This window comes from Miniopterus natalensis, chromosome 9 (genome assembly GCF_054644295.1).
Source record: "Miniopterus natalensis isolate mMinNat1 chromosome 9, mMinNat1.hap1, whole genome shotgun sequence".
In the NCBI taxonomy this organism is placed as follows: Eukaryota; Metazoa; Chordata; class Mammalia; order Chiroptera; family Miniopteridae; genus Miniopterus; species Miniopterus natalensis.
The window spans coordinates 5,363,407-5,378,189 of NC_142089.1; the positions used below are offsets into that span (position 1 = coordinate 5,363,407).

General features: G+C 57.5%; 1 protein-coding gene across 1 annotated transcript in view; it reads left to right on the forward strand.

The window, feature by feature from the left end:
- Positions 1 to 1,875: 1,875 nt before the first annotated feature.
- CASZ1 (castor zinc finger 1) overlaps positions 1,876 to 14,783 on the forward strand; it is a 53,303-nt gene continuing 40,395 nt past the window's right edge. Inside the window, exon 1 of the mRNA XM_087820783.1 lies at positions 1,876 to 1,937. Within this exon, the coding sequence (XP_087676909.1) occupies positions 1,922 to 1,937 (16 nt within the window). The 5' untranslated portion in view covers positions 1,876 to 1,921. The remainder of the gene's footprint in view (positions 1,938 to 14,783) is intronic.

A 14,783-nucleotide genomic window follows, 5' to 3' on the forward strand; every position in this document is an offset into this window, starting at 1 on the left:
GGCCATGGCAGAGAGATCCACCAAAGTGACTTCTCTAGGAGAAAATGAGGAGGAGGGGCACTGAGTGGATGGAGGCGCAGGTGGCAGGACGCTGGCTCCCTGGTGGAGGGGTGCCTGTGCCCCATCTGCCAGGGCCGGCGGCGGAGGCGAGAGGGCGGGAAGCAAGCCCAAGTGATGGTGCTCGGAGTTCAGGTACCAGCTTCTGCCCTGGCGGGGTGAGGGAGGAAGGAGGTGCTGGCCCCCCGCGAGTCCCAGCTCCGGGGCTGGGGGCTGAACTTCCGAGCAGGAGGAGGAAAGAGGCCCCGAGAGCAGGGCTGTGCAGCGGGCCCGGGGTGGGCCCGGGCGGGGAGGGCACCAGGGCCCATTTTCAAGGCAAAGCCAATGCCAAGTGGGGTGCCCGCACTCCCGGAGCCCGGGGCCGGCGCGGGGTGTGGAGCCGCACGAGGCCGGCGCGCGTCTTTCCCGACACACCCAGCCCCACCAACCCCGGCGTTTTTTCTTCCTGGAGCTAAAAAAAGCAACACCTCCAGCAGCGTGAGGTTCGGGTACGAGGGGGAAACGGAGCCCCGGCACCCAGAGCCCACGGGCCACACGCGAGGGGCGGCCCGGCGGCGCGACCCCGCGGCGCTCACACCTGCGCCCGCCCGCGCGGAAAAGTTTGCGCGGCCGCGCGCGCCGCGAGCCCCGGGCCGCCCGGCGCCTGGGAGGGAGCCCGGCCGCCGCCGCCGTCGAGTCGCGCTCGCGCGGCCGGAGCGCAGAGGGGAGCGCGCGCCCGCCCGCGTCCGGCCGGAGTTGGCGCGGGGTCGCGAGCCGCGGCCGCCGAGCCCCGGCCCGCCACTCCCCCCACCCCCCCGCCGAGTCCCCGCCTCCCTCCTCCCGAAGTCTGAGGTTTGGGGGAGTCGCTGAGCCGCGCAGGCCGGCCGCCCGGGCCGGTGCGCGGAGGCCTGGCGCGCACTCGAAGGAGCCGGCGCGTGGAAGGGAGCGGGCGGGGGCGCGCGCGCGTGAAGGAGCGGGCGCGTGGGAGGGCGCGGGCGCGGGCGCGGGGCGGGCGAGCGCGAGCCCATTCACTCCGGCATCCCCGCGGGCGCGCGCGCGGGCGGGCCGAGCTCTGCTCTTTCACCTGCCGGGGCGGCGCGGGCCGGGCCCCGAGGAGGCGGCGCCGCGGCCGCCCTGCCAATCACCTCGGCGCCTGGCAGCGCCCCGGGCCGCTCCCGCCCGCCCGCTCCCTCCTGCCAAACTGTTACCCTGAGTGTTACCGTCAGGAGCAATGACATCAGGGCTTTAAAACAACTTGTTATTCGGGGAGTAATCAGTTGCAATTAGGCATTAATTAAGTATTATGAAAGTTGATTATTTAAGTGAATTCGGCTTTCGACTCTCCGACTATGGTGAGTACCCGAGTGGGGCGGGGGAGGGCCGGGGGCGCGCCGCGGGGGCTGCGACCCCGGCGCGGGGCGGGGGGCGCGGGGCGCGGGGCGCGGGGCTCGGGGCGCGGGGCGTGTGCGGGGCGGGGGCGGCGGGAGCCGGGCCGGCGGGCGGGCGGGGGCGCCCTTCGGCCTCGTGGGCTGGCCAGGCCCCGGGACCCCGGCCGCGTCTATAAATAGTTTCTCTTTTAGTTTAATAAACTCGAGAGCAGAGCGGAGCCGCTCTGCGTGCGCAATGCCGGAGCGTGAGAGCGAGCGGGGAGGGAGGGAGGGAAAGTTTCGCTCTCCCTCCCCGGGCCCCCTTCGCGTCTCTCCCCGGGTCCCGGGACGTGTCCGCCCCTCGATGGGGGGCGCGGCGAGCGGAGGGGGCGGAGGGGGCGCAGGGGGTGTGGAGTGGGGAGCATTGCGAGAGACTAAACAGATGGTTTTTTTTCTTTCCTCTTTTTTTTTTTTTTTTGACGGCGATCCTCGAAGAGTTTGGGACCAAAGAGAGGAGAATGGATCTTGGTACAGGTACCGGCCGGTGGGAACCGGGGGAGGCTCTTTCGCTTTTCTTTCGGTTCTTTTACGGAAGTTATTATTTTTAGCCCAATGAGGCGGCAGCTGGGCAGGGGCGGGGGTGGGCGGGAGGGGGTCCCGGCGCCGCGCCTCTCGCCCTGGTTTCTGGATTGCGAGGCTGCGGATGATATTGTTGTTATTTGTTACTTGCTTAGTGACTATGACTAATTTGATGCTTGTCATTACGAAAGAACAGAGGGGAGAGGGAGCTGGGGGGCACCGAGGGAAAGGATTTAGGGGTTTTTCGTGGGGGTTTTTGTTCTCCATGTTTTTTTGAATGGCTCCGTGTGTTTTCTGTGTTCTCTCCCCCCCCCCCCCCCTTCGCAAAAGATCTCTGAGTGTCTGGCTGTGGGGTGTGTGTTTTTATTTTTTTTAGTGGGGGGTGGTTTAGTTTTTGAAAGCAGCGTCCTGTTGGGAAAGGTGGTTAGTCTGGTTTCGGGGCGACTGTCTCAAGGTAAAGGAATTTAATTTATTTGGGACAAGGCAGTGTCGGATGATCAAGCTGCTTATTATGGCTAATGAGTATTTTTCACCTGGGAATCCGTGGGATGAGGCGGCTGTTATCAGTTCAAAGTGTTGGGCCCAGGACTCTCTTCCATCCCCCTTTTTAGCCCCCATCCTGGGAGGGGGGTAGACCAAACAAACTACTATAAATTTGGACCTCTGGGTTTTGCGGGGGCCTAGATGGTGCCTTGGCTAGGGTTCCAGATTGCACGGTGCTGGCCTGAGGCAGAGTGTAGCCAGAGATTTGGGTGTTTTATTGGTTTTAATCTAATTTTACTGAATATTTCTCTTCATTTCCCATCTGGGGTTCCAACCCAAGTCCAGAGTGAGATTTACCATAGCTCCTCAGTCTTTCCATTAGCCTCTCTATTGAAACCAAATTTTGACCGGGACCCTCAGATCCCAGGCTGACGAAAGCAGCTGGCTTCTTCCTAAATGTTTTTAAAAAGAATTCAGTAATAAATGGGTTGATAATTCGTTGAGACTGACCTCTGAACCCTTCAGTTTCATTCCTAGAAGGATAAGTGGTATTGGTGGCTATTAGCGTTGTTGTTTATAATGGGCCCAAGTTCATAGTATTGTCCCTTGGGACCCATGAGCTGACATTTGACCTTCTGAGGTCAAAGGGAATTGGGCAGAGAGGACTAGAAGGCTGTACTTTGGGGTCCAGGGTGGTGACATGGTGATTGGCTTGAAGTAGGGGATATGTGAGGGAGGAAGGGGTCGTTCACAGAGTGTTAAGACAGTGTCCAGCCAGGTGTGCTCTTGGTGTATCTGATGTGGAGGTCCTGAGGACCTTTGTGCCCAGGAAGGGTGTGGCACCCCCTGCTGGGCAAAGTGGTGAAGGTGTCTAAGGCCTGTGCTGCCACCCTGCCCCTCCCTGCCCCTCCCTGCCCTCCACTCCCACAGAGGAGGAGCCCGCCCCCACCTCTAATCAGGTGTCTCATCACCTCCCTCTCAGGCTCCAACCCCTTTCTTCCGAAATGGGGCCCCCACCCATCCCTATAAGAAGCAGACCTTACAGATGGGCTGGGTAATGCACCACTCCCTACCTGGGGCAGGCGAGCCTCTGCTTGTGGGCGGGCACACGAGACCCAGGTATTACTCAGCTGGAAGGCGGGGCCTTCTTCGTATTCCTCCTTCCAGCCTGGGTACCAACTGGAGCTGGCTTCCATCTTCCTGCCCTACACCTACCAGTCCTTCCCAGTCTACTGTGGGGACACAACCTCAAAGCCCTTTCTCCAGGGTGTCCCTGGCTAGGGAGAGAACTTCCTGGGCTTGTGGGTGACAGACTCTCTTGCAGCATCTCTCCTGGAACTTAGGGAGACTCATTGCTCCCAGCACTCCAGGGACAGGCTCTGGAAACTTTTCCTAGAAGCTAGAAGGGCCTCTGAGGTCAGCAGGTCCCTCTTGTAGCTGGAGTGAGGCACTCCCAGCAGGACCCAGGCCTGGGCTCTGGCCAGTCAGTGAGGGGAGGTCCAGGGTGTCAAAGTTCTGACTGTTTCTTGGAGGAGTCATCTGGTGATACCACCTCAGCCTTTTCTTTGAACTTGGAAGTTTCAGTTAATCTCAGAACTTCAGAAGAAAAACACTTTTTTCCCCTCTTTACAAAAAAAGGGAAGCAGGTGGGAACTCTGAGATCCCCTCTGAGCCATCTCTGGCTAACTCCATGGCCATCTTCCCTCCACCTCTGGGATGTACTCCCAGACACAGCCAGGGCCAGGGGCCTCATTTGTGGCCAGGATTCATTGCTGGTGCGGTGAGGGGCTCTCTTCTTTTGTGGGACTCTGGGCAGTTGCCACCCAGGGCCTCTCTAGCACAGTACAAGGCTGGAAGCACCAGGGACCCAGTAAGCATAGGATCATGGGTTAGCATCACCTCCAGCCTCGGACAGGTCCAGGTCCTGAAGTGCTCCAGCTCTAAGCGGTTCAGTAGTGGGAGAACCAAGTCTTCTCAGGAGAAGACAGCAGGACCTCCAGACCCTCAGGGGCACGTGGATCCCTTTTCCCCCCGCCATAGTTCAGCCAAGGGCTGGATCAATCTGGACGTCTTTAGCAATAAAAAATGCCGATGTCGTCCTAATTCACCAGGCCCCGAGATGACAGCAAATTTACATTTTTTAATTAAACTAGCAGCCAGTTTTTATGAGAGGGGGTTGGGTTATGCAAATCAAATGGTTGTGTACGGAAGATTAGGAGAGTTTGGGAATAAATTCCACAAATGCTAATAAAAAAAAGGAAAAGGAAAGAGAGGGAGGGAGGCAGGAGAGAGGAAGAGAGGAGGGCATAGTTCCATTAGGCCCTTTTAGAGTGATTTCCCTGGAGGAGGGGGGAGGGGAGGCAGGAGGAAGCTTTCAGACACAGGTAGGTGGTTCCTGCAGTTGGGAAGCTCCCCAGGGCTAGGCCCCCACTATGCTGATCCCTAGGCCCTGGACAACAGGAGGCCAGGTGATCATGGCTGCAAAACAGCAGTAGAGCTTTGAAAAGGAACTTGCCCTTGATTTTCTGGGATCTGGCTCTCACTGTCCCACTCTCCCTAGGGGGGACTTGAAAAGAAGGGGAGGAGCCATTCAGGGTTAGAGCTGTCCATCAGAGGATCCATGGCAGACTCTGACAGGTGAAGGGCCAAAGAGGCAAGTTCAAAGGGAAGGCCAGGGACCGCAGGGGGAACTAATGAGGGGCTGCACTGCCCAATTGGCGCCACGGCCATAGCCAAGTTGTAGCGAAGAGTCAGTGAGAGGAATCAGTGCTGCTCGCTGAGCCAGGCCTGCTGCTTTTTCCCTGGATTAAGCTCTGCTGGGACTCTAGGCTGAGTCCCCCTTGCGTTGCATACAGATCCCCCATTGCTTCTTGCTGGCCTCAGCAGTGGAGGAGGCCAGGAAGGATGGGGTCAAGGGAGCTGAGCCAGGTTGGCTCAGTAGCTTGGTTCTTGGAGTAGAATTTCCTAGTAGCCAGGAGAGCTTGGGAGGGCACACAGTCTCAGGGTAGGGGAAAAAAAGGCTACAGACTTCTTCCAGGTGGTGTCTGGCCCCTGGGGGCAAAAACCAGCTTTCCCAGCCCAGCCTCTGTGTGTCCTGCTCAGGCCCTGCTGCCCTGTCAGCCCGCCTACAGACTCTCGGGACCTCTGTGAGCCTTCTGTGCAAGGCCAGCCCCTTGCCAGGAGTGGAGGCTTCTAGGAACCTTGCTGGCTCTGGTTACACCTTAGGCCCGGTGTGTAATGAGGATTGGACAGGTTCTGGTGCTGTTTCTAAAGAAGAGATCCCCTGCTGGGTTTGGGGCAGAGCAGGTTGCCCTCAATTTTCCTTCCTCAGCCCTTCACTTGGCCAGATCCACCCACTCGACCAGTCTAAGCTGGGGCCAATCCCTGCAGTCAGGTTGGGCACCGGTTTTGCCAGTCTGCTGCAGGGGGTAGGTGCTTCAGTGCCATCTTGGCAAGAGGGAGCAGTCAGAGCCAAGGACAGAATGGGCTCACCTGGACGTAGCGAGTTTCCTGGAACCGTTCAAACAGAGGCTGGCTGTGTGTTTGGAGAGACTTGAGCATCAGATGACCTTTAAGGTCTCTGGCTCTCCGATTCCCAGTGATTCCCAATTTGATTTTACCAGGAGGGTCCAATGGGGCAATCTTGTAGGCAGGTTGAGTGGATGAGGTGAGAAGCACATCATTTGGACCTTTTTTTTGGAAGAGAGCATTTGAGATAGGTAGCTGGGGACTGTGAAGTTTGCTCAGTTATGAGATGTCAGAGCAAACTTCAAGATGAAAAGCCTGGCGCCCAGGTTCCCTCCTACAGGAGACGGAGGCAGCGAGGGCAGGTCTGGGAGGATCCCTACGGGCCCACTCCAGGCCCTTTTTCCCTGTAGGGACCAGCCAGGGAAACCCATTAACTTTCCTCTCCAAGAGGGGCACTGGGGCCAGTGGGAGTCAGACCTCAGCAGGCCTTGCTGTCACTCCCATGCTCCCCCATCCCCCATGGCCAGGGAATCTGGCTGAGTTGCAGCTCGGGTTTTTATGATGGAAAAATAAAATAAATGGAGGCACCTTTGGAGGGCTGAGTCACGGCAGCAGCATCTCCTCATTAAAGCTGCTGCCCTGGCTCAAGTCCCTGGGCAGGGGATGGGGCGGAGCCCGGGAAGGCTCCAGGCGCTGACTCCTCCTCTTCCGAGATCCTGCCAGGTTAGTGATGCCCTTGCCCCCCAGTCAGCCTCCAGCTGGCCCACCATTCTCAGAAGGGTCAGGCCATTTCTCCCACCCCCCAGCCCCAAGGCTTCCTCTTTAACCCTGCCCTCCCCGCGCTGCTTTTTAATCCTTGAGCGCCCTAGCTGGGGCCCCTCCTCCCCCCCACCACCCTCCTCACCCTCCTCCTCCTCCCGGGGAAGGAAGTCGCTCTGTAGTAATTACAGCCTGTGGGTCCCCAAGGCAAGCAGCAGCTGTTCCGGGATAGCTGGGCCAGGGTAGGCAGGAGGAGGAAGGCGCTAGGGAGGAGGAGGAGGGCTGGTGGCCCCAGCGTGCAGAGGAGGGGACTGCTTCCCTCGGACTGGTTGTGAAAGGTGGCACCTTGGTGGTCCAGCACTCACCCCTGTCACTGCCCGACTGCAGCATAGCATCTCCACACCCCAGCTTCACCAAGACTTTCCGTCCCCTGTTGGAGAAGAGACCCCATTCAGGCACTGAGGCCTGCAAGTCAGAAAGCATTCGGGAGCACCCCTGTGAGAGCAGCAGAGAGGAAGCCCGCTCGGCCCTTCCCAGGTTTTCAGGGCCTGGCTGGTGGAGGGAGACAGGTGTGTTCGTCTGTCGCACCAGACGGAGCAGCACAGGGATAGAGGGCCCAGGGAGCTTTGTGAAGGAGTGGCCTTTGAACTTGGTAAAGGATGGGAGGTATTGGGACTGATAGAGATAAGCAGACGACATTTCCTGAACCGCCGACACCTTCCAGAGTTCTCTTCTCTCTCCTGTCCTGTCCTCCTCACCCGCCCTGAGAGCATAACTCTTGGTTCCCATTGGGCAACCACAGTTTTCTGTTCTTATTGCCCAGGCTGCCCAGCTCCCTAAAGCCAGGCCCGCCTGCCTACCTTTGCCCCCCACCTTTGCAGCCTCATACCCAGTTGGCCCTGGAAAGAGATAGAGGCTGGCTGGGGATCTGCTCCTCTGAGGATCTGGTCATGCCCATGACATTGGTGTGTCGGGACAGCACTCAGACTGTGTACCCTGCCCCCAGTAGGCCAAGGCCAGGAACCCTGCTTTCTCTGCTGCTGCTGCTCGTAATGGCGACCATTAGTTAGCTCTGCACCGACATCTGCCAGGGCTTGGTACGGGGCTGGTCTTGGCCTTCCCACCGTTAGTGCGGGTGGGATGGATTGATTGATATGCCTCTTCACCAAGTGCCTCCTCAGCTTCTTAGTGGGGGCAGAAGGAGGCAGGCAGGAAACATCGGCCCATTCCCTGGGGACTTTGGTTTTAGCTCCTCGAGAGCTTTCTACAGCCTGATTTATAGGAATGAGCGGGGCTGGGATCAGGGATGACATGTAGGGAGCAAAGGGGCATAAAGATAAAGATGGCCGTTGGATGGTTGGATGGAGGCCCCGAATTATCTACTAACTATGCGTGTGGCTTGTGGCTGGGAGGGTCTGGGGTGTGAGGTCAGACTTGGCACATGAAGTCTGTTGCCTGGGCAGGACAGGAGGGCAGTACCCGGTGGGTGGTGTGGGACTCTCCTCCACTGCCTCCCTCGTCCATCTCTGTCTCCCCCAAGCAGGCATCACTGCAGCATGCCCATCCTCTCTAGGTCTTGCTTCCAGCCCCAGGATCCCTCCATTTGGTAGACCCAAGGCCAGAAAGAGGATCCACCCCACATTGCCAGGGCAGAGGCCCCCTGGTATGATGTTTTGGCTACTCCTGAGCGAGCTGGGGGGGTTTAAAGCTTCCCACAGGCAGCCTCCTGAGGGCTCTTCTGACCCCATAGTCTTGGGGAGCACCATCGGCTCTTGGCTGCTGGGACCCCTTCCTAAAGTCAAGAGGGCTTTCTCTGGGTAGAGGGCACTGCCTGGTTTTGGGGTAGAGGGGTGGAGGAGGGGAACGGGCCAATTCTGTGGTTCCAAAGACCAGGATTTCCAGAGGAAACCTTTCCGAATTGAGCTTTGACCTCTGTTGGCCTTTTCTTATAGGGCTTTCTCCATGAACTAGGGGTCCCAGGGAGGGGAAGAGTTGTATGAGAACAGGAGATGCATTAGGTCCTGGAACTCCAGTACAGTGAGAAAGCAAGAGGCCTCCATGAAGCCAGCGGGGAGGGAATCCTGAAACTGTGTGTGCTTCTCCTTGGCTATGATTTTCAGCTCCCTCTAGATCAGGGCCTCCCTCCCTGCCATTCATTCAACCCAGAAGCCCAAAGCCACAGCCAGCCTGGAGGGCTGCCTGGCGGACAGGGGAGCCTTGGGGAAGGACCGGCCAGGTGCCCCACTGCCCAGCAGGGGGCGCCCCACTGTACTGCCCTAGTACTAGGGATAGGACGCTGGTCCTGGGTCTGGTCCAAGCCTTCTGGCCATGGGTGGGGGGAAGGGAAGCCTACCTTCCCCACCCCCAGAGGTTCCTTGGCTGAGTTTGTTTTGCCAGGGTGACCTGTTTAATCATCTCATTTTCTGGTGGCCGTTTATTCCTCGTTTCCACGGTTACGGCCCCATTAAGGGGAGAAGCAATAAGGCAGCGAGTCAAACAGGTAATAAAAACATTAAAGCCCATGTGCACAGAGGGAGGGCAGGCGGTGGGAAGGGGCTCAGTGAGGTGAGACGGCCTGGGGAGGCCGCCAGGCCCGTCCTCCAGAGGCCACCGGCAGCTCCTGGCTGCAGGGAGCGGAGGACCTCTCCTGTGCCCCTGCTGCTGGGCTGTGCCCTCTGGGGGCCAAGACTTAGTATTAGCTTAGAACCATCCCCAGCCCTTGGTCCCCTGGCAACAGGCTCTATGTTGGGAAGTAAAACAGGAAGGAGAAAAGTGAGAGTGAGAGTGACAAAAGCCTCCCCCAGGACTCTGCCCGCTGCTTGGGTGACCTGTTTGCAGGCCCCACCTCACTCTCACTTGGTGGGGGTGGGGGGTGATTTCTGACATTGTTTTGAGCTCTAGAACTTTTTTTCTGCCAACTTTATCAGAAAGCATATTTGTGGTGAGTGTTGCTAACAGGGCCAGTCTGGTGAGTAAATATTCCTGGTGTGGACAGCCCCGTGACCTTGAGAGGGAAGCGCATGGCAAGGGGGGCCAAGGCCATGTAGGGAGAGGAGGCCAAGGGGCCAGGTGGCCCCTGTGCTGGGTGGGAAGCCTTCCTGGGATGGGGTGAGGGAGCCAGGGGGTTGGGTTTGTCCCTAGCAGTCTCTTCCTAGCAGGTTTGTCTCAAGCTTGAGTGACACTTATCTTGGGCTGGGTTGTATGACTTTCTCACTGGTAGGTTGGGCCAAAGTAGTTGCTGGCAGGTTTTCCTATGGGCTCCGTAGGGATGCTACCATCCTTTCCTCTTGGAAATGGAAGCTAAAAGGAAAGTCAGCCTTTTGCCAGCCCCTCTGAGCCCAGGGGCATGTGCCTCCCTCCCAGTGTCCCCTCTCTGGGGACCTCCTGAATGTCCAGGTGCCTCTGCTTGGCCCTTGAAGTTGATGTGAGCAGACTGGGTCAGTGGGGTCACCGGAGAGGAGAGGATGAGGCTGAGTCTTCCATCAGCCAGGAAAAGTAGGGGTCAGGTTGGAGTGGCAGCGCCTTTGGACCCTGAGCCAGCCTGTCCCTCAGCGGCTCGGAGAGCGCAGAGGTTTGCTGGGGCCCTGGTGAGGCGCCTGCTTTCTTTTCCTCCCCAGCGCACCGACCCTTTGCAAACTCATGGGGTGTGTTTCCAGTTATCATTTCAAAGTCGGTTTCTGACTAGAGAGGGAGAAAGAGGGGAAGGTGGGGGAAACCCTTGGCCGGGAAGCGTGTCTTGGGAATGGGCCTAGATGAGTTAATATTCTGACCAAACAATTAAAAATAGAAAATGCTCCCGCGGCACCAGCTGCTGAGGCTTTTCAGCAACTGTCACCAGCAAGTTCATGGGGCAGGTGGTGCTGGAAGGAGTTTTTCCACAAACAGCAACTATCAGAGATTACGGTGTCCCCCACTTCCCTCCCAGGGCCAGGACAGGTGTTTAGGGGGCCCCGGTCTCCTTGCACTCCCCTCAGGGACCTGGAGCCAGGGGTCTGCGCAGCCTCAGGACCGCCCTCTCCTCTCCAGGGCCCGGCCGCGGTGAAGTCATTGCCAGATGCCTTGGTAATTGCTTTAAGAATCTAACTTAAACTAAGATGAAAACTTAAATTCCTGGGTGAGGAGTAATTTTCCATCCAATAGTAAATTAATGAAAGGATTATGGCAGGGGCCTGGCTGGGAGGCTGTGCTCATCTGATAAGTCCGAGTGACTCAGGCAAAACAGCTCTAAACCAGGGGGCTCCCCCAAATCTCACGCCAGGCCTCGCCCCTGGCACCTTTTGGGCTCAGGGTCCTTCTTGATGATGGGGATCCAGCTTTTTAGAACCGCCAGGTGAGAGAGGCGCATATGCAACCTGTCTTGGGCATGAGAAGGCCCTTCGTCGTCAGTTCACCCAGGAGATGGATCACTTGTCTTGAAACCCAAGCAGGAGGGACTTTGGGAACAGTTTCCAACTGTCGTACCATGTAGGTAGCAGTGTGGTGACCAACCACCCCGGTTTGCACAGGACTGGAAAGACCCACGTCTTGTGACCCCTCCCCTACGTCTTTGAGGCAGGAGGAGGTGCTGATTGACATACTCCTCCCTCAGGGTCCTGGGGAACCCAGGCACCTTGTGACCTACAAGAGCCTCTGTCCAGGAAGGGTTACTTACAACTGGCTCCACCTAGAGCTGTCCAACACTGACCACGGCACATTCCGTGGGCTCTTGTGTCCCACTGGGTAGTGTGAACTCAAGTGGGTGTGACACATGCCTCCCGAAGCATGGGAGAGCAGGCCTGAAAACCTCTCCCAGGCATAGAGAAGGCCTTGCAGATGTGACCCCACCTCCTCCTCACCCCCTAACATCCGTGGAGAGGACACGGTACATCATGAAGATGTGGCAACAGAACCCCATGAGTTTACCTAGGGCTTCCGAGGGACTCAGAGCACACCACATATAATATCCTAATTCTTCCTTGGAGAAAAATTCAGGGAGTTGTCCTGTTTCACAGGTGGGGAAACAGGAGGCCTGTGGACACTGACAGGTTTGCTCCCAAATGCAGAGAGACAGGCACCGAGTCGAGCTTCCTGCCCATGGGGAAGAGGGGCCTCCCCAGGACCATTCCAATGGCCGTGTTGAGTAGAGGACACTTCCCGTGCCGCATGGTTACTATGCCGCCTGGTCCAAGCCTCTGCCCCATACATATCCCCCCTTAACATGTGAACGCGTCCCTGGGCCTCCTGCATGAGAGGCAGTTGTTGATACAAATGCATTTTGAGCTCTTTGGAGGAAGACTCCTCTAACGGCGTTCGTTATTGCCTACCTCCTGAGAAAGGGGCACTCCTGTCTGTTTGCGGGGAGGGTGAAGGGGGTTGGAAACATTCTGACTTGTCCCTGGTGAAATGGAAATGAATGGACTAGACGTAGGGCTCTTCAGGAAGAAGTCTAAGTGAACGGGTGTTCTAGGAGATGGGTTTGCAGCTGCATGTTTGCTGAATGTGTTTCTGTGCAAGCATGGAATTTGCTGGAAGGGAAGATCGGGACATTACACCTGGTTCAGTGGGAGACCCTTACAGCTCAGCTCACCACTGGCTGTCATTGCTGCTAAAAGGAATGGGGCTGCCATGGGAACTGTGCAGGATAAACTTGCTGCTTTGCAGACAGCTGTCCCTGCTCGGGGTTGAGCCTGGGGGCTGTATTAAGTTTGCGCAGGTGTAATCTGAGTGAGGACCCAGCTCTTCCTGGCATTGACCACACTGTGCTTGCAGAGGTGGGGACAGCCAGGTGTTCTTGGGAAGCCCCGCCCTGCTGGAGTGGCCTATTCCACCCTCCCACCCCGAAACTACCCCCACCCCAGAGGAAGGAATTATGGGGCAGTAGGACTGAGAATTCCTAGTCTAAACAACCCAGCAAAGCATGCTTGGAGAGAGAGCCAAGCCAGAGCCACAGATGGTGTGATCCGGGATTGTAACGAAGGATGGTGGCTTTGAATGTTAGATGTTATGTGGCAGTTGCTGTTCCAGCAGACAGATTGGTGAATTCCAGGCTGGGGATCTGAGTGGGCCCTCCTTTATTTATCTTCTCTCACCCGCAGGGTGTGGGATCGGAGGTGAACTAGACAGAACGGACAGACAACCCTGGAAAGACAGACAGAAGGAGCAGGGGAAAGGCAGTCAGCCGGGGCATGCCCCAGCCCCTCCAAGTACATCCCCAGCTGGAGGTCACAGCCCCTTGCTAGGATCACATGGGCCCCTTTCCCTGATAGGAAAAGGGTCGCTTTGGGGCTCCTGGGAGGCCTTCAGATGGATGGCAAATGGAGCTCCTCCCTGGAGACCCTGAGGCAGGGCCAAGAACCCAGGGAAGGAGACGGGGATGTTTTCTGTTTCCGGGTCCCTTGGGGGCCCAGGGGCAGATTGAGACAGGCTCCTTGCAGGGAAGGTGTTAACAAACAGCAGGTGATTAAACATGACAAGCGGTGACATTTCTGTGCAGGGTTCTCAGTCCCGGCAATGCCAAGAATGAAGCTATAAACCCTGACATTTTGTGTTATGCACTGAGAGATTTTTAATAGACCTCTCCCTCTTCCCCAGTCAACTCTCTTTCCCTCTTCACCTCCCCCCACCCCATTGTACCCATTGCCCCCTGTAAACCTCCTGCCTCCCCTTTCAGCCTGGCCTCCAGGAGCCTTTCTGGGCCCTGCGATTCCTGGTGTCTGGGCAGGTCTCTGGCCTCTCCCTCCCCTCGTCCTCACAGCCCCCTTCCTGCAGGGCCAGGTGCTCCACTGCCCTCCCATCTCTTCTCTCCCTTTCCTTTGATCTTTCCTATTGCCTCTCTTCTCTTGTCCCAACATCCCCCCCCCATCCTTCACTCCCTCACCTCCTTTTTTTGGGTCCTGATCTCACAGCTTCACCCTTTGCTGCGGCTGTCCCAGTTGTCTGCAGTGGCAGGTGGCTGTCCCTGTGTCCTCTTTGTGTTAATAACACTTTCAGACAGACTTGATCGCGAGTGTAGGGAGATTGCGGGGCTTGGGATGGATTTGCCCCATCTTTTTTTCAGTTGCCTTTTCTCCTTTTTGGGATGAGATGGGAGGTGGAGAGAGTTGCACCGCACTGCAAACAGTTGCTGGCTTTATTCAGAAAGGGCCTGGCTGGTAACAGTTGTCCCTCTCCCAGAGAAACGTTGGAGCAACTGGGGCCTCTTTTGTTCTCTGGGCAGAGCCCTGTGAAGGGCATTTGGAGGTGAGCGTGAAGCTCAAAGAGGGTCAGAGGCCTAGAGAAGGGGCTTCAGCCTCAGTCCTACCCAGGGAGTCCCCACCCTTGCAGACAGGAGAGGTTGCTAGAGCTCCACGGGGCTTGATACAAAAGTCAACCCCCCCCAACCCCCTCCCAATCCCAGCTCTTACCTAATGAACTTGAGAAGCACTTAGTTTGCTGTACTCATTCAGTAAATATTTATTGGGCCGGGCGCTGTGCTACAACAGTGGTCCTGTTGCGGATCCTGCAGTTGAGCGAGACGAAGGATGATGAAAGGAGTTACTACAGAAGTGCCATTGCACTGAGCAGGGTGCGATGAGCGGGAGGAGAGGGAAGGGGGCCCTGCAGAGTGTGATCATTTTGGAGAGCTTCCTGGAGGAGGTGACCTTTCAGCTGGGACCTCTGAAGAATGCCCAGGAGGGAGGGGTAGCCAGGCCCTGAGTTAGAGGCAGGTGCTCCCTGTTGCACAGGTGCTGGCGGGCAGGCCAGAGATGGACTGCGAGTTGTGCTACCTCACCGTGGCTGGGCCCCTCTGAGCTCTGGGTAACTGTTCTTCCAGCCACCTTCCTACCAGCTTAACCCATCTGTGCCTGGCATGGTGAGCAGAGGCAGAGCAGGAATGTGGCTCAGCTCTGCCCCAAGGGGATGGAGAGCGATCGGGAAGTCAGTCAGTGCCACCAAAGACTGGGGTTGCTCCTGCCTTTTCTGCCACCTGGTCTCCTGTGCTGATGACTTACTGAAGAGGGGGCAAGAGAGAGGACAGAGACCTGGCTGCAGGGCAGAGCTGCAGGAGGAAGGTACCCAGGAGAGCCTGGCTGGGATTGGCAGGGTGTCTGTGTGTCTGCTTGCCTCCCTCCT